Below are 19,751 nucleotides of genomic sequence, written 5' to 3'. Positions count from 1 at the left end.
GAGCTGGCACCACAGGGGACCTGTGGGATAGAAGTGCTCTGTGTGCCCTTGCTCTGTAGCCTCGCTGAGGGACAAGTTAGGGCTTCCTCATGGGCTATGGCTGGATTTCAGAAATGAGTATTCCAAAACAGCAAGACACGAGTGCAGAGAACTTGTGAGATGTAGCCTAGGCATTCACAGAGCACCACTTGACGCTTAGTCACAGGCTGTCAAGGTTCAAGAGGAGGGATCATCCACCCACCCCTGAATGAAAGAAGTACCACAGAGCAAGGGGCTGGGGATACCATTGAGGCCATCCCTGGAACATACACTCTGCCATCTTTCTAAAGAGGGGCTGGGGTTAGACTGATGGGTGCTACAGGGAAGACTCTGGTCGCTGCATGAACCTCTCTCAATAAGGACAAGAATAAAAGATTCTCAACTGGAAGTGGAATTTGTCTAGGGTGTCACCTTTGTTTCTCCCCCCTCATCACAAACATACAGTTAGTCTGAAGGGAGGAGACAGGGCTGGAGGAGTGCAGAAAGGAAGTCAGAGGGAAATGCCTGGAGTGAGGTTAGGTTCAGAGAAGGGAAATGCGCAGGGATGAGAGGCTCAGGTCACCATGGTGTGGGCTGCACATGGTCATTCAGAAGAGAGAAGAGTGGGCACCTTCTTGGCGTGGGCCTATTTACCACTATCCACTACCCCAGAGCTGACCACATCCATGTGAGCTCCTCCTTCTGCCCGTGTCTCTGGGTCTCCTGCTCTCCCCCAATCCCCAAACAGCAGGCTCCCTCCTCCTCAAAGACAGAAACCACCACTCTCATCCACGGCTTCCCCGCTTGCTCAACCAAAGCTACTTCCCCTGCAGAAAGCAGAAAGACAGAGCTCCCCCTGATCTGGGCAAGGACTGGGCAAACCCAGGAGCCTTAAATAGACAATGATGCGGGTTCCTCTTCCCTAGCACTGCCACTTCACCAGGCTGGAACCTGGGTCCCTGTGATTTCCAGAACATGCAGTGTTGGCTTGCAACATTCCAACCTCTGCACGCCAAGTATGTAGCTCACCTGAGCCCTGATGTTGGGCTGATAAATGAGACCAAATACAGCATCCACCATCACACAGTTGTGGGAAATACCCTCGCTGCACACCTGTCCCAGGGCTCTTGTAAGCAAGGACCACCAGCATCCCTAAGACGCCCTGGATGCCCAAGGAGAACCAGCAGAGGCACGCAGAGTTGGCCACGTCTTGTCCAATATCTTTGTAACGTGAGACCCTATTTCCATAACCTCTTGCCATTTGCATGAATTCTGTTTCACAATCACAAAAAAGGAACTACCACGTACCCACAGCCCTCTCCTCCCATCACAGACACTCCCCCTGGCATCACGAGAGAAGACTGCAACGCTCGCCACGCAGCAGACTCCAGGATCCACCACATGTGGCAATCAAGCAGGCTCCAAGGGCCCCCAGGATGCTCATCCCGCCTCCCAAGTCCCTCCTGCCGCTCTGCTCCTTGCTGCTGCCTCTGCTGCTGGGACTCACAGGTGAGTGTGGCCTCCCTCCAGCAACAGAGAAGGAAGACTCACCTGAGCAGGAGCTTCACACAGGTAGCTTCCCTCCTGTCTCCAGCTCTCCTGCTGTGACTCTGCTTCTGGAATGACCTCCCAGTCAGCAGGACTTTCTCCTCTGCCTCTTCCTCTTGCAGACATTTTCTCCAAAGTTTGCTTTGATACTATGAATTCCTCAGCACATTCCCCAGAAGTCTTGCTTCTTCCCTGGGGACGTCATGCAGCTTCCAGGGATCCTGTCCTCTCCCACACAGGACTTTGGTAACTTGAGCTGACGGGGGTTGCAGTGAGTTTAGTACTCAACCTCTCAAATCCGTTTTCACAATGCAGGTGGGATATATTGTAGTTCGCATATTGGCTCTCTTGGATTTGTTTTCATTTTCTTGAGCTGCAACCTGAACTGAGATATGAGTGGTAGATGACGTGCCCCACAGTCAGCCCTGGCCTCATTTGAGCTGCTTGTGTTGAGCTTTACCGTCGTTGTGTCCCACGGGTGTAGTTGGTTTCTGTGATTCCATTTGGAGAAGCCAGTGTGCACAGCTGCTCTTTGCGTTGTTGCGATCTATATTAGTGATGAGGGATTCCTTCGTCTTGCACAATGCGAACATATGATCTCCAGGTTCCTTTCTGTCAGGAAGGACTGATTTTCTCACTACTGCTCCTACACTTGGTTGCCAACTTTGGTATTCCATCACCGAAAAGTATCAGTGCATCTTGATTGCATGTTTGAACCGTTTCAAACTGAAGACATTGGTTAACGTCTTCCGTTTCTTCGTGCCTCGCTTTTGGATGGTGCATAAAATTGAATAATAATTGTAGAACCTGTGATTTCTGGTATTCAGGTAGCTATTATTCTGCCACAGACAGCATTCAACTTCAAGATAGGGCGTGAAGCGCCCTACGTGATGATGGATGTGATGCCATTTCTTATAAATTCTTTATCTCTGGCAATGTCAGCCACATGAGTGTGTGATGTGAAGTGTTGAATGATGCAGGAAGCATCCAAAGAAGCAGGATTGCCAATGACTTATTTCCAATATTTCCAAGCTATTTACTCACATAAATGCAGTCACGTACAAAAGAAGATGGAAAGAATACACACAAAAATACAAATCAGTCTACCTTTAAGAGGCAAAAATCAGTCCATGTCCAAGAACCAATGGAAATAAATGGAAAGTCATGCTGCACTGAAAGCATGAATGAAGCACAAGGCTTCAGGAATGGATGGCACATCGATGGAAAGGTTTGAGCCACCTGATGAAGCCTGGATGCACTCGATTGGCTGTGCTGTGAAATTTGGAACTTAACTACTTGGTTAATTACAGAAAGAGGTCAATGTTAGTACCCCTTTTAAAATAGGTAACTCAACACAATGTACAAGTTATAGAACACTGTCATGAATCTCAGAGGCAGGTAAAATCTTGCTGAAGATCCTTCAACAATGTCTGCAGCAGGACAGGGGCAGTTAGCTGCCAGAGATTCAAGTCAGATTTGGAAGAGGTTGGAATGAGGGATAACATTGCTGATACCGATGACCTTGGCTGAAAGCAGAGAATACGAGAAGCTGTTAACTTGACTTTACTGACTCTGCAAAGCATTGAATGAAGTAGACTATAGCCAACTACGCATAACCTTGAGAAGAATGGGGCTTCCAGAACACTTCCTGGAGCTCATGTGAAACTTGTCCAGGAATCAAGAGGCAGTTGTGCAAACTGAACAGAGAGAACACTGCACGGTGTAAATTCCAGAAAACATGTATCAAGGTAGCATTGTATCACCATATTTAACCCAACGATCTACTGAGCAAGTAATTACAGACGCGGGATTATATGAAGAAGAACACAGTATGCAGGTGACAGAACCTTGCTTGCTGTGAGTGCGGAGTTTGGGAGAACTTGTTGATGAAGATCACATTTCGAAGCCTTCAGTAGGAATTTCAACTCAAGGTAAAGAAAACCTAGTTCCTCACAGCTGGATGAATAGGAAAGAGCGTGCTATATCAAGGTGACATCATGCAAAGTAAAGAAAAGATTGACGTTGTCAGGGATTTCACCTTGCTCCAACCCACAGTCAGTGCTCCTGCTTACTGCGGTCATGGGGGCAAGGACACATTGACTGGAGGGGGTGGGCTGCACGAGACCTCCTAAGACTGGTGACAGACAAGGGCTTCCCTTTGAGGACCACGGAGCACCTGACCCAGGCCACAGCATCCTCCATCGCCTCCTGTTTATGTGAACGTTGGACACGGAATAAGAAAGGTAGTGGAAGAGTTGATGCTGCCAAAAAATACTGCAATACCGTGGAGCAAAAAGACCCGTCTTAAAGCAAGTACAGTCAGTGTACTCTTTAGACGCAAGGATGGCAAGTCTTTGTCTCACGGACTTTGGCATGATACCAGGAGAGGCTATTATGTGGGGAAAAGACATCGTGCTTGGTAAAGTTGTTGGACAGTGTGGCGATTACATAATCTGTTGCTGATTTGATTGCTCAGAGTGAATGGGGTGGCGTTTAGTCCATCAATCAGGTCACAGCTTGACGACTTCATTTGGAGGCACTAAGGAGATATATAGCTCTTTGGAGGCGGGACACCTGTTCCCTCCCTGCAAGACATGACTGGCGACAATCTGACGTGGCTATGCTGAAGCAGCCAGAGCCCTGGGAGCTGGAGGAGCCGCATGGAGACCCACGCCAGCAGCGAGATCCTTCCACTGCCACTGGATCCACAAGACTCTCCACCCACTGCCCTGTGATCTTCCTGTATTCGGCATTATTGCATGGCCGCTTGAATCTAAAACGGAATGTATGGACTAGTATTGTCCATATGGGCTAATATCGGACTTATAGACTTGATCTGGACTGGGATGTTTTCTCAATATTCAATTGCTCTCATATGTAAAGCTCTTTGTTTATATCTATCTATCTATCTATCTATCTATCTATCTATCTATCTATCTATCTATCTACATCTATATCTATCCCTGGATTTGTTTCTCTAGTCTACCGGGACTAGCACAAGCAGTGAAAAGCAGGAAGAGTCTTTCTTGTACAAGACAGGATGGACAGACTCAATGGCTGCAACAATGGGCTCGCCCATGACCACAATTGTGGGATGGTGCAGACTGGGCTCAGTTGTGTTCTGTTGTTCCTATGGTCGCTCCGAGTCAGAATCGACATGATGGCACCTGTGGGAAACTGAGGACGGGAAAGAGCGTGTATATGGAGAAGTTCTTTATTCTCATAATTAAGAAGCCTGGGAGGCCAGGATTCTAGGTGGAGAGAGGCCTTCATACTTGTGAGTTGGAGATGAGTCCCAGTCACATTCTCATAATTAAAAACCATCCCCACATGGAGTGGGGGGGAATCAACCCCACAATATCCTCCTATAATTAGTGCTATCTTGAAGTTACCTCTTGCAAGCATGTGGCTCATTGCTCTCCGGCCCACAGTTTTATCTACAGGAGCAGACCTGATGCTATTGCTCTCCCTGCTAAAGGGGCAGTCACTCACCCTTTCCTGCCCCAACACTGGTGTTAGTTTCTCCCCCGATGAACTCAGGAACCTCTAGGTCAAGGGCCCGCAAACTTTGTAAACAGGGGGCCAGTTCACTGTCCCTCAGACCTGTTGGAGGGCCAGATTATAGTTTAAAAAAAAAAACACTATGAAAACATTCCTATGCACACAGCACATACCTTATTTTGAAGTTAAAAACAAAATGGGGCAAAAACACCCAGCGGGCCAGATAAATGTTCTCGGTGGGCTACATGTAGCCCACGGGCCAGAGTTTGGGGACCCCGGCTAGGGTTAGGGTTCTGCGCACTTTGTTATGAATGTGGTTACCTGTAATCAATGAGGCTTGCATGCTCCAAGACTATATAAGTTGGTGTAAGAATAACTTTTCCCTCTCTCCCACTCAGACCTGGTTCCTGATGCCATAGAGGAGTTGAGCACCCACAAATTCTTGTCTGTTTCTTAATTTTTTCCCTTTAATTACACAACTGTCATTAGACACATCTGGATGCGGGCTGGATCAACAAGCACCCAGCAACAATAAACGGCAGCTTGACACTGTTGTGGGCTGGATACGTGAGCTGAAGCCCAGGGGGGTTGATTTACTTCTCCATCTGGGACTCGTCAATGTGGGCACTGTCTGCCTCCAGGTCGTTCTGTCCGGACCCACGCTCAAGTCTCGAAGTTGAACAGGGCCTAGGAGAGCAGATTCTTCTCCAGCCCCTGACACAGCCGTACATTAAGCCATGCAATTAAGGGATAGACCACACTCGCCCAGCAGCCCCAAGCAGACCTGGTGGATCGTCCCCCTCATCCATTGTCCAGTGTGCATCCCTGCCTGTGTGCCCTACTCTCTTCCTCGCAGTCTGCCAGGATCCTAAGAGACCTCTTCCTATTTTACAGATCAGGATCATGAGGCTTCGGCCATGGGGTTTCTTAAAGCTACAGGGGAGTGTGAGTTCAGCTTATTTGCTTTTTCACTCACTTTGCTCTCATTATTGTGGTCACTATAATGACAAATAGTCATTCAAATGCTTTTGAGGGACCACTAAATACAAAGACTGCTTCTAATCAGCGGTCCTCAACCTGAGGCTCGAGACCCCTTTGGAGGTCAAATGGCCCTTTCACATGGTCACCCGACTCATAACAGTAGCAAAATGACAGTGATGAAGTAGCAATGACAATAACTTTATGGTTGGGGGGTCACCACCACATGAGGAACTCTGAAAGGTCACGGCATCAGGAAGGTTGAGAGCCACTGCTCTGGATGCTCAAAGTTAACCATGAGCACGCACCCTGTGAACGTGACCTTGTAGTGGGAATCAAAAGACAAATCCAACCCTGGGAGAGGCATTTGCCTGGAAGGAGAGGGAGAAGGGTGAAGGGACAGCATGGGGACAGGGCCGGAGTCCCACAGAGGAGCAGAGGTCTGACCCCACCTGAGGGAGCACCCTGGACATCCGGGGAAACAGCACTTCTTGCAAAGGGAGCAGCAGGTGCAAAGGCCCTGAGGCCAACATCATCTGGAATGTTCTCAGAGCAGTTCTGAGGCCTGTGTGGCTGGGGCATGTGGGTTAGGAAGGCCCTGAGGACCAGGCTCTAGAAAAGCTGCTGCAGGCCCAGTGAGGAGGGGGAGCATGGGAGGCTGGGGAAGGAGAAGACACAGGAAGAGGGACCGGGGATGAGATCTGTCCTTAGCCACAGGAATTGCCCAGTGAGAACTCACTGGAATCCATGGGTCTACCATCTCTGGGGCACTAGGAGGACAGGGCCAGACCCACAGACTGGACACAAATCCACAAGGTTTCTCTCCTGCCCAGAGCAGCGCTAGAGGGCTGCTCAGGGCATCTGCTGCATCCCTGATGGCTGTGCAGGGCTGACGTGCCAGTTCCAGGCAGGACTCGCCTAGGTCACCTTGAGGGGCAGTGGACCATGCAGGCTGGACCCAGGTCTCCGTGTCCTGCACAAAAGGCTCCCACTCATTCCCCACTACATCTCCACCTCGTTCCTGTCTCTATCTGCGCTCTCCTCTCTCTACCTCTGTCTCTTTCTACTTCTCGCTCTTTCCTCTGGGGTCTCTTTTGCTCAATTCCTCCCTCTCACTGTGGTCTGTGTCTCTCTGTTTCCCAGCCCTCCCTCCTCCCCTCCCCCACCCTTGTTCACAGTCAGGCTCTGGGCTGTTCTCAGAGGTCCCTGCCTATCTCACATCAGCATCTTCCTATGAGGTCATCGCCCTGTCTGAGGCCTCCCCTCAACCCCCACACTCCTCTGCCAGCTCCCTGTCTCCTGCCTGCAAGAGACCTGTGACCTGTGCCCCTAGCTGCTCCCCACTGACCAGCCTGGGAGCCCTGGATAACTAGACTGGGTGCAGCATCCATGGGCCCCACAGCCTGTTCACTGGGGCCTAGTCTCTAGGGGAATCTGCAGGCCTTGTGGCTGACAGCTTAGCAGCAGCCCCTCCCCCTCAGCCCCTGTTGGCATTGTGAAAAGGACAGCCTTCCTGTGCCCAGCCAGGTGCTCAGGGACTTCTGTGTGTTTCCCATGTCCTTCTCAGGACAGAGCAGGGGTGGGGGCATCATCCCATCTCCTAGAAAAGGAGGCACTCACTCAGAACCCACGGAGAAGCTGGTTCACACGGAAATGAGGGTCCAGCCAGGATCCACTCCAGGTCGGATGGCTCCAGAGGCCACCTCTTCCTTCGACTCATCCTCTGCCTCACACGTATTTAGTCCCCAGGAGAGTCCAGGTGGGGTCAGAGGGCCATGTCCCAGAAGAGGAAGGGGAGGCTCAGAGCAGGGAGGACGAAGGCCCTTTGCTGGGCTTCTCTCTTGAGCAGCCCTCTGACCCACTCAGTCACCTGAGCGATGCCCAGGGGCACAGCCTACAAGACACCCCATGTCTCCCCACAGCAGGACTTGAAACTGCTGAGCCCGGCTCCCTGCTGGGCACAACTTCCTGGGCCAGGCCACACACAGAACCTGAGCTCTTGCTCCAGAACAAAACCTCTTCCCCATCCACACACACCCTCCCCAAACACACACAATCTGAGTCCTCTCTGGAAAACAGCAGGCCGCTGACCTCTTGGTCAATCAAGATGAGAACTCACAGTTCATCTGAGACATGGGTGGCCCACAGATGGACACGGGTCTGCACAAGCTCACCCCATACCCACTCTCTGCCTGAACATTGCGTCCTGTATGCCTCGGTTTCCCTGTTTGCCTGGCAGCTCACTGCATAAGCTCATGGTGAGGATGCATGAGGTGGTCCAGGGAAGGAGCTGAGCACATGGCGGGGCAGGGCTTGCTCAGAGAGGGCTTGTTGCTGACCGACGCTGGAGCTCACAGACAGGGCTGCAGGATGAGTAACAGCCCTGTGTTCCCTGCAGGAGCGACACAGGGAAGCCAGGAGGAGCTGCAGGTGATCCAACCTGAGACGGTATCAGTTGCAGCTGGACAGACGGTCACTCTGTCCTGCCAGCTCTCCTCTCTGCATCCCCTGGGGTCCATGAAGTGGTTCAGGGGGACAGTCCCAAATCGCCAGCTAATCTATGATTATAAAGGACCCGGAGACCAACTACACGTCTTCCCCCGAGTAAGAAACGCTTCAGACCCCACCAAGAGAGAGAACTTGGACTTTTCCATCCGCATCAGCGACATCACCCCAGCCGACGCCGGCACCTACTACTGTGTGAAGTTCAGGAAAGGAAGCCCCGATGACGAGGAGCACAAGTCTGGTCCTGGGACTCGGGTGACAGTGAGTGGTGAGTACAGGGTGACCCGCCCCGAGTGACAGCTGCTCAGGACTGAGCCTCTGAGCTGTGAGCAACAGTCAGGGGTGCTGGTCCAGCGCGTTCAGATTCGGTGTCCCCCCTCAGCCTTCCACCGACTGGGGGCTGAGGCCATGGGGTCCTGCTGTTTGCTCCAGACCCCTAGCTGGAAGCAGGAGGAGAAAAGTCTGCTCTGGAGCTTGATCCTTTCCAGTCTGGTCCCCGTGCTTCTGTCTCCATTACTGGACAGACGTGTGCTGAGGCCCTACTGTGTGCAGCTCTGCTCTCAGTGTCGGAAACAGTGAGAACAATGTGGGGAAGCTCTCCTGTCACGGAGGTTCTCTTCTCTCCTCTCCAAGAAGCAGAGGGTAGGTGTAGGTCAGGGAGGGGGTGGGCGTCTTTATTTCAGAGTCAGACACTTCACAGGGTGGGAGAGCCAGAGGGGCAGAGACCCCCAGCTTGATGGTGAGCCTGGTAAGTGGCGGGCCCAGAGAGCAGGACTGGCCAGAGGCCCTGTCATGACAGCCCCTGAGGTACAAGGAGGACCCCCCAAAATCACAAATGGCCAGGACCTGGGCACTCATCACAAATGTCTGTTAGTCACAGAGCTGTCCCACAGGTCAGGCTCTGACTGCTCCGGTGTGAAGCAGCTCTGTCCAGGGCAGGGCTGGCGCACAGTAGGTGCTGAATGAAAACTCTTTGCACCGACCCACTAAGCAGTAGACCCTTTGCCTCTTTCCATCAATCCCCAAAGGCTGGGAAGGCCCCTTCCCATCAGTCCCCGAGGTCCCTGAGTGATAGGAAATCACTGTCAAATGGCACTCAGACCACTGCGTGTCCACCATTTCTGTGTGGACGGCAATGTGCTCTGTTCATAATGACTGCAGGACGCCCCAGGGTGTGGAAAGGGCCTCACTTACTCCCTGGGCTCCTGCTGATGGAAACGCAGGCTGCTCTCAATCTCAGGACACTCACCCAGAGAAGCCAGGGTGACCTGTGTGCTCTGTCCCCCTCACCAGGGATGTCATTGGAGGAAGGAGGGGGCTTAGCTGAAGTGTAGAGGGACAGACGCCATCCAGACACATCGACAGATTTTCTCACAGCCCTGGACGTGGGCGGGGTGGGAGAACGGGAGCTTCGTCCTGACCCCACACACGTTGCAGGCCCAGGGCTGAGGTCCCACAGGGACAGCCTTTCTCAGTGGGAGCCGGCACTGCAGCCCGTGTCTCAGCCTGACCCACAGCTGCTCTCTGCACGTGGGCGCCCTCCCTCTCTGCCTGCTGTCCTGCAGTCACGGCCTGGGGAAGGGGGACGAGAGGACTCCCCCAGGTCCCCTGATGGCTTTACCTCTTAACCAGCTCTGAGAGGGAGGGTCCTTCAGCCCCTCTCACAGGATGGGACCTGTCTGTGGGCAGCCAGCGGGGCTCAGATTTGATTCCCCAGCCCCTGCTCTCTGCCACAGCTCCTGGGCTGCTCAGGGTATGGGGGATGCTCCTTCCCTCCCTGTTTCAAATGCTCAACTCCTGTGTTTTGCAGCAAAAAAAAAAAAAATCCAAACTCACTGCCATCAAGGGGATTCCAGCACGTAGTGTCCCTGAGGACAGGATGGAACAGCGCCTGTGGGTGTCTGAGATTGTGACTCTTCACTGGGATGGACAGCCTCACTCTTCTCCCACAGAGAGGATGGGGGGTTTGAACTGCTGTGCTGTAGTCAGCAGCCCTAGTGTAACCAGTATGCCAGCAGGCCACAGTTTTGCAACAGTAATCATTAAAAACTCAAAGTGACTGTCCACAAGGAGCAGAGGGCTCCTTTATCACCCAGATCCCACAGACACTGCCCCCAGATCAGGGTGTGTGGCCCCGCCCGACAAGAGGCATCTCCACAGCCTTGTACTCCCTGAGCCATCTTCTCCCTAACTGCCCGGACCAGCTCCTCCCTGTGCAGCCTGGGAGCCGGTGGTGTGAAGGGCAGCAGTGATGGGACAGAGGGGTCCAGGCCCCCCCACTGCAAGCCAGCGCCCACTGCCCAGCGCTGAAGACCAAGCGTGCTGATAAGAGCGGTAGTGTCTGCAGGGTGCTGGGCTCCCGGGGGAGCAGGGGTTTATATCCCAGTCCCAGTTGGTCAGAACCCCAGCCTAACATGTTTACCCCTTCAGAGTAACCACCTGGAACGGACCACAAGAAGCGACTTGGCCTGCTGTAATTACCGAGGCACAGGGTCAGTGTCAGGGTCCTGAAAGTGGCCATTCACATATGGTGGCATGTGCGGGCTAAGGGCCACAGGAAATTCCCACGGGGACACAGTCACTGTGTCGGGGAAGCTTGTTTCCCTTCATCTGCAGAGGGGTGGCACCATGGACTCATGGGAGCGCTAAGAGGGGTGAGATCCTCTCTGTAATGTGAGCAGCACAGGGGTCAGGTAGACACGAGGGCTGTGGCCGCTGTGAGAGGTGCGTCTCACGGTCCTGGGATCCTCACTTCCACCTGTGAGACGGGCCCGGTCATTTCCCCCCTCGGATCCCTGAGGCCAGGAGAGGGTGGATACAGACCTCCCTGGCGCATCTATAGTTCCGTGGTTAGGGGTGCTCAGGTTGGATCATGACTGCCTGAGTTCAGATCCCAGTTCTGCATATTCATGACTGTACCCACAGAGCACTTACCGGGCTGGGTCTCTGTGTCAAGGCCCATTCCAGCCTCCTAGAGAGGGAGTCGCGTTGTCGTAGTTACCACAGGTGAGGCCAGCCACGAAGAGTCCATAGGATTAAGAGTCCTTGCACGGATGAGTGACTTTGTCACAGGCCGGACTTGGCAGGGGAATCACCTGGAGCAGAGGAAGGAAGGTAGACTTGGAACTCAGGCCTAGGATCCCAGGTCGGCCACCACTGACTATGATGCCCTTGTTCAGTTCCTTCACACCAGAGGGTGAGTCACACCGTGTGTCTGCAGGAAAGCAATTCAAAGGCTGGGGTGGAAGGAGAGTGAGAGTCTTCGTTGGGAATAGCATCCAAGGAAGGGGCCCCCTGTGTGCTGCTCACTGAGCTCTCACAAGGTGACAGGTTCAAGAGCACCTGTCATCTGATGGAAATGGATGCAGCTACTGCACCTGTTAAGGTTTAAACTCAAGGAAACTCGGCTGGTCCGACAGGGTTGTGATGAATTAGAACCATCTTGAAGGCAGTCTGGGTGAGACTGGAGAGTCCTCGAGGAGATAGAGTGGGCCTCATACACTCAGACACAGTACAATCTACCCCTCTGAGCACCAGCTCAGGGCTGCTTGATGGGCCAGGCTGGAGGGAGGGACCTTCTGGAGCACCCTGCTGGAGACAGGCCTGCTGCTTCTCAGAGGGGTGTCTCCCTGAGGCGGGCGTGTCCTCATGCACCTCCAGGTCTTGTTCCATTTGGTCCTTCACATGGAGACAGGATGGTTTCTAACTTCTCCAGGGAAACAGTGAGGTTTGTTACTTTATCATGAACTTGGGTGGAATTGAAAGATTGAGCAAAACACATGAGGTTTCAGAGAGATACTGGAGCCAATTCAGCAGCAGGTATGTGTCCCTGCTCTGTGAGAATAAGGACAGTGACCCCTCCCACTTAGTGTTATCACCAGGATTAGAAAATCATTTGTGGGAAGAGTCTGAACAATCTCACACACATATCTTTCCAGGTGACCATGCACTGATGATTACAGCTGACAAATGTTCCTTCTTGTAGCCAAGCCCTCTGCCCCCCTGGTACTGGGCCCCTCGGCGAGGACCACAGCTGGGCAGACGGTGACCTTCACCTGCGAGTCCCATGGCTTCTTCCCCAGAGATGTCTCCCTGAAGTGGTTCAAAAGTGGGAAAGAGCTCCCAGCCCTGCAGACCGAGGTGGTCCCGCTGGGCGACAGTGTCTCCTACAATATCTCCAGCAGGACCCAGGTGATGCTGACCACAGATGATGTCCGCTCTCAGGTCATCTGTGAGGTGGCCCACATTTCCTTGCAGGGCTCTCTTCGTGGGACGGCCAACTTAACTGAGCTCATCCGAGGTAGATGACACACACCCAGCCCACGCCCTCACCTGCCCCAAAGCCTGCTTCCCTGGGTTTGCTCCAGGGCGTGTTCTGCCTGGAATCCAAACCCTAATAGTCTTAACAGCAATTGTTAAATGCCTAGTGCATTCTAAGTCCTCGTGCACTTGGTGGTTTTATTTATGCTGTTATAATTATTGCATTCTGACTGCATTGAAACAGTGTGCTTGGTAATTTCATTAATTATTGCCCTGGCGTAACTGTGAGTGCATGGGCACCTACTGTGTACCAGACACTGCACAGGGATTCCATGGGTGACGCACACAGGTTGTGTATTGTTTGAGCCCCTGCTGCATGCCTGGCACTGTCCTCAGGGCTCCCCGTGTCAGGATGGTGGGAGACCACCAGTCCAGAGCCCCTGTCTGTGATCTGTCTGTTCCACAAGGTCAGAGCTTCTGCTTTGTACTGTTTCAGTTGCACCCACCTTGGAGGTGACACAACTCCCCATTCAAAGGAGCCAGGTGAGCATCACCTGCGAGGTCAAGAAGTTCTACCCCAAGAACATAGACCTGACCTGGTTGGAGAACGGAAATGTGTCTCAAACTGAATCGGCCTCCCTCCTCAAGGAGGACAAGGATGGGACTTATTCCCTGAAGAGCTGGATCCTGGTGAACAACTCTGCCCGCAGGGAGGATGTGGTGTTCACCTGCCAGGTGGTGCACGACGGGCAGCCCACAGTCACCAGAGAGCAGACCCTGTGGCAGAAGAGCACAGAGAACAACTGTGGTAAGCCTTATTCTCTACCCCACACCCCCTGGTCCTTTGTGAAAGTGTACCTTCATTTTGTCTTTGTACAAAAGTAGTCACCTGTGTTTGCTATAGAAAGATAATGTGCTGTTGTTACCAGCATTGGTCTGCTCATGGTGTCCCTTGTATAAAGGACCATACTGTGGTGATACATAGAGTTCTCATGGCTGGTTTTTGGAAGTAAACTGCTCAGATTTCTCCCTAGTCTTAGACTGGAAGCCCCACTAAAAACTGTTCCACATCTCAGGAGCACATAGGCAGGCCTCCACTGACAGATCCTGGGGCCTCTGCTTGAGGGGGCACTGGCCAGAAATCAAAAATGGGTCTCCCCGAGCCAGTCAGGGTGCAGTATAGCTCCAACAAAACATACAACTTCCCTCTAGTTCTTTAATGCTTCCTCCCCTACACTATCATGATCCCAATTCTACCTTACAAATCCAGCTTGTCCTGAGGATGTACACTGGTACAGATAACAGCTGGAAACACAGAGAATCCAGAACAGATAAACCCCTCAGTACCAATAATGAGAGTAGAGATACCAGGAGGGGAGAGGGAAGGTGGAGTGGGGAGTGGGAACTCAACCCAGTGATCCACATATAACCCCTTCCCTAGAGGACAGACAAAAGAAAAGTGGATGGAGGGAGGTGTCGGCCAGTGTAAGACATGAAAAACAATAAATATTAAATTATCAAGGGTTTGTGAGGGAGGGTGGTGGGGAAGGAAGGGGAGAAAAAAGAGGAGCTGATACCAAGGGCTCAAGTAGAAAGAAAATGTTTTGAGAATGATGATGGCAACAAATGTACCAATGTGCTTGACACAATGGATGGATGGATGGATTGTGATAAGAGTTGTACTAGCCTACAATAAAATGATGTTTTAAATGAATCTCACGCTTGGGATGCAAGAATTCTGCCATTGAGCCCCCAAGGCTTTCGTGGAATGATCTAGATGCCTGTGAATGCACACTGGAAGCTGAAGGAGCTCCCTTCCCCCATTCCCACCTGTCAAAGTCGCCCTCCAATAAGAGATTGATGTATGTCTCCGGAAGTATTTTTCATACTGAATATTAACTAAAAAAGGAAAGAGAAGGATGGAGAGAGATAATCCTAATCACAACTTCCTGCAATTGGCTTTCTCACCCAACCCTGACCATCTCCCAAGTCTTCAATCTCCCCCACCAGGATGCCTCCTTGTATTTTGTAACTTCACTCTCAGCTCCCTGCAGCTTGTGATGCTGTCCCCAGGCCCATGCACACAGCACACCGGAGGGGGAGGAGGGCCTGCATTTGAGATGTGTGCAGCTCATACAATGAATAGAACAAAGAGAAATGAAAGAATGCAAAGTTAACCGCCGTTCTCTGCAGTAACTCCTGCCAGGGATAAGGGACTCCTCTTAGGCTGATTTCTAGTGTACGAGATTCTCTCTGCTATGTTCTATATTTTTGATATTTTGACTAACTGTCTGAAAGTTGTCAGTAATGCATTGCTCAGAGGAAAAGAAGAGAGCAATCAGTGGACATCATCCCTGAGATGGCACAGATGTCTGTTCCAGAAACCAACGATATTGGTTCAGTTATTAGCGCATGATCAATGACTGAAGGGATAGATTTTATAAGTAAAGAAGTAACTCATCCCATGAAAGATACACAATCTCTTTTTAAAACACTAAAAGTTAACTATAGGTCATTTCAGAGTAATGTTGGATATGAGTAGTAGCTAACTATGCTGAACCAAGAGGCAGTTCTACCCTGCCCTACAGGGTCATTATGAGTCAGAATTGATTCAGGGGCAATGAGTTGTTTGTTTTGGTTTTTTCTTAGTAGATTAATATGTATCCCCTTATCATATTTACTCTATCTCAATGCTGAGCCAATAATCAGCGAAGATGGATTATATGGGGAAGTATGTGGCACCAGGATTGGAGGGAAGCTTATTAACAACCTACGATATGCAGATGACCCACCTTGCTGCTGACAGGGAGGAGGACGCGAAGCACTTGCTGATGAAGAGCAAGCACTGCGGCCTCCAGCATGGATTAGAACCCAACGTGAAGAAGACCCAAAGCCTCACAACTGGACTAAAATGGAGGCGAGGTGGAAGTTGTCGGGAATTTTCTCCTGCTTGGATCCACAGTCAGTGCCCATGGAAGCTGCCTTGAGCAAACAGGCTGCACAAGACCACTCAGAGGACTGAAAGGCAAGGATGGGACGTTGGGGTCAAAGGTGGCCCTGCCCCAGCCATAGTGCTTTCTTTTTGTTCTTTTTCCTTCATCACTTAACTAAGGGCTCTTACAGATATTATAACAGTGTATAAATCAATGATATCAAGCAAACTGGTACGTATGTTGCCATCATCATTTTCAAAACATTATCTTTTGCCTGAGCCCTTATCAGCACCTCTTTTTTTCCCTCCATCGCCAACCATTCCACACGTGAACTCCTGATACATTACATATTATTGTTTTTTCTTATCTTACACCGACTGATGTATCCTTTCTCCCACATTTGTGATTCCGCCCCCCTCGGGGTAGGGGTGGAGCTTATACATCCACCATGAAGCACAGGCCTGTGAGCGCTGCTCGGTGACTAAGAAACACTCAAGAAGATTCATGCATTGGCAGTGGGTGCTGGCGAAAGATATTGAAAGTACCCTGGACAGCTACAAGCACAAACCCAACTGTCTCAGAAGCAGTAAGGCCAGAGTGCTCCAGAGAGGCACAGATGGCCGGAGTTCGGCCAGCACACTGTGGATATACTGTCCCTGGAGAAGGACAGCGTGCTTAGTCAAGTGCAAGGGCAGCAAATGGAGGAAGGCCCTCAAGGAAATGGACTGACACAGTGGCTGCAACCATGGCTTAGGCACAGGGACAATTAGGACGGCTCAGGACAGGGCAGTGTTTCTTTCTTCTGTACATAAGGCCTATATGAGCTGGAATTGACTTAGTAAAAGCTAACCAAAACAGCAATATAGATGAATAATGTCCGTTCAGATTTCAAGGTCGATGAGAAAGAGTGCTGGGAATATTTTGCAAGTATTGGGAATTAGGTATAGTTCCAAAATAGTGCTTTACTTTGGGATGCCATGAAATGGATTTTCTCAAAGATAATGGGCAAGTGTAATAATAATTGGCACAGAGAGTTAACTGTACACCTTATGATCACTGAGGTGATAACTTTCTAATAAAGTCTGAGAGCGAGAGAAGTCCACGAGGTTGCCTAGAAGTGCTCTGGCTTCCATGGCTGATTTTTACATGAGGAAAAGTCACTCGTAGCTTTACACTCTCCTTTTCTAAAGACAAGTTTCCTCGGGAGACGCCATTCCATGCCATCCTTACCCTACATGAGGTACTTGATGTAACATTTCATGTGGGCAGATAACCTCATCTTTCTCCCATGGAGCAACTGAGGTGTTTGAACTGTCAACCTGGCAGTTAGCAGTCCATCACCTGCCTGACTTTCCAATTCCGTACTCCTTAAAATGACTACTCCCCAGATAGTCTTCACATGTCTTATGTTTAGGATGTTTCATTTTTCTGACATACATCATCCGAGTTGACTTGGTGAACATTGTAATAAGTCTCCCACCCAGGCTTCTCTTCCCTCCTTGGTGGAGTCTGCTTTGTCCGCCGAGTAGTGGCTTGCACTGGTCTCCTAGGGCTGCACTAACACATCGCCACAAACTACCTGGCCCAGAGCAACACATGACATTGCTCACAGTTCTGGAGGCTAGAATTCTGAAGTCAACCTGGTGGGTGGGTTTTAGGGAAGAACCCTTCCTTGATTCTTCTTAGCTTTCAGTGATTGTTCGTAATTTTTAACCGACCTAGGACTGTGGTTGCATCTCTGGCTCCATCTTCACCCAGTCCTCTGTATGTGTTTGAACCTCTTTATCCTATGGGATCCTCGTTATTGGATGAATGAGTTGCTGGATTAAGCCCACCTGAATCCAATATGACCGCATCTTAACTTGATTACATGTGCAAATACCCTATCTCAAAATAAAATCATATTCAGAAACATTGTAGAGAGATCTTGGACTTCAAGATACTTTTAAAGGAACTTAAATCAACCTTACACAGCATGAATGATACAGATCCAAATTTTCATTTTCGGGAGTGCTGTCCAGACCACCTCTAGTCCAACTCTAATAGATCAGTTTTCCTGGGAAATAGGCTGCAAAATGCACACAAGTGTGCAGGCAGCTTTGGGAGAGGTGGTCTCATGGGCAGCATACATGAAGGGCTAAGGAAGGAAGTGGACGAAGGACACTGGACAGCAATGGACTCGCCATTGCAGCTGAACAACAGAGGCTCAAGCACTCCCCAGAGGACTATGGAGCTAGGGTGCTCTGTGAGTGCCTTCTGGAATGGAGGTGGTGGGACTCAGCCTGGACACTGATTCAACCAGTTGTTAGATGGTCTGTCAGAGAGGGAGGTGTGACCTTGAGCACTGCTGCCTCTAAAACAGAGAAACGTGTCCCAGTGCCTCACCTGGGATATGGCCTCCGAAACCCCAGGAGGGACAAGAGAAAGTGTGCATCCCAAAGTCGAACCCAGGGCCCAGGGCAAGGATGTCAGAGGGCATCAGCTCTGGGGACAGATGATGACATCAATTTTGAGACTCATTCCAACATGCAAAATCCTATGTCCTTGACATGCCACGTGCTTCCTGCCACTAGAATGCCACAAGGTCGCTTAGAGCGACCTTGAGGGTAAACTCAGACCTTCAGCCCAAAGCTTGAAATTCTCTGTAGATCCTGTCTTCACTCCCTTGTCTGCAATGCTGACATTCATTCCGCTGGCTATGAGGTTGGTGGTGCCTTGGATCTAAACACATGGTCAAGGTGGCCCTCCTAAAGAGTGTCAGTGATGGATATCCCTGGAATTGAATCTCACTAATATTGTGACTCCCCCTAAAGTGCTTAAGTCTCAGTTCCTCAGCAGACTGGGGATAATAATTAGTCCCCACACTGTCCTGAGAATAAAGAAAGTAAACTCACGTACATGCCACTGACAGCAAGTTCTTCCCATCCCTTCCTGCAAGAAGGACTGTCTTGACCACTGGGAAGTAGGTGGGAATGAGAGCAGGCAGAGGTGTGGTGCAGAGTGCACCATTGGACTTGGGAGCATCAGAGGGAGTAAGGGCCATGCAGGAACTGGACCCTGTGCCCCTCCACTAATGGCTCATCCTACCTGTTCTCTTTCCTTCCCAGAAAGGACCAATCCATTACACCTCCTTGGAGCTTCCCTCCTAGGCTTCAAGGCACTGCTGGTCGTTGCTGTGTCTGTCACCTATGTCTGCAGGAAGATGCGCGCCTGGCAGTAAGTAGTGGGGAAGAAGCTCAGTCTTCAGGAGGGGCAACATCTATTCCCAGAGGAGCAAGGTCAGCAGTGATGAATAGCCTTGGATGTCCCATGTGTCACACAGTGTCAGTGCCCAGTAGGAGTGAAAAGGGTTTACATACCTCCCCTAGAAAAATTCCCTGAGAGATTATAACGTCTCAGGAAGCAGGAAGGTTATTGTATCAAGGGTTTTCACAGGACATTTTTAGGATCCCAGAGGTTGCATGGAGGAAAGGGAAGAGGGGGCTGAGTTGAAGTCAAATTCATGGTCAATGATCGTGGACACCAGATTCAGATTATTTGAATACTACTACTTGATGGGAACAGGAGTGATCCACATTTTAGATCAATGCTCAGAACCCATGAACAGGTTCTTATGAGGACTGTCCTATTGCTACTGCTCATGACTGAGAGGACAGAACCCCAGACGGGGCTCAGAACTCAGGGAGAAAGAGGAAGATGGAAGCAGTGCCATCCAGAGGAATCCTGTCCCCTCATCACTATCCTTCCAGGGAGAGAGCAGACCTGGGAAACAGGAAGCGCTCTGGATACTGAGCAGATAGTTACCTATGGGCTTGTCTCAACAGTTCCTCCTTCCTCCTCTGATGGACTCACCTGAGAGAGAGAGTGCCAGATGGAACCCTCTGCGGACTCGGACACATGGACCTTTCTGTTCTGAACATCTGCCTGTCCACACGCTCCTGAGGTGCCTTCTCTCAGTCGTCAGTCCCTAGAATATGCAGACAAAGTCATGTTTCTTACACAGTCGTC

The 19,751-nt window shown here is 50.8% G+C and overlaps 1 protein-coding gene across 1 annotated transcript; it reads left to right on the top strand.

The window, feature by feature from the left end:
- The first annotated feature begins 1,454 nt into the window (after window positions 1–1,454).
- On the top strand, window positions 1,455–18,963 carry LOC142422616 (signal-regulatory protein beta-1-like). Its single transcript, XM_075527959.1, has 5 exons — window positions 1,455–1,527; window positions 8,444–8,818; window positions 12,536–12,850; window positions 13,307–13,618; window positions 18,851–18,963. The coding sequence occupies exons 1-5, from the start codon at window positions 1,455–1,457 to the stop codon at window positions 18,961–18,963; spliced, it is 1,188 nt and encodes a 395-aa protein (XP_075384074.1).
- The last annotated feature ends 788 nt before the right edge of the window (window positions 18,964–19,751 follow it).

The sequence above is a fragment of the Tenrec ecaudatus genome, chromosome 12 (assembly GCF_050624435.1).
Source record: "Tenrec ecaudatus isolate mTenEca1 chromosome 12, mTenEca1.hap1, whole genome shotgun sequence".
NCBI lineage: Eukaryota > Metazoa > Chordata > Mammalia > Afrosoricida > Tenrecidae > Tenrec > Tenrec ecaudatus.
This window is presented reverse-complemented; position numbering and strand designations above follow the sequence as displayed.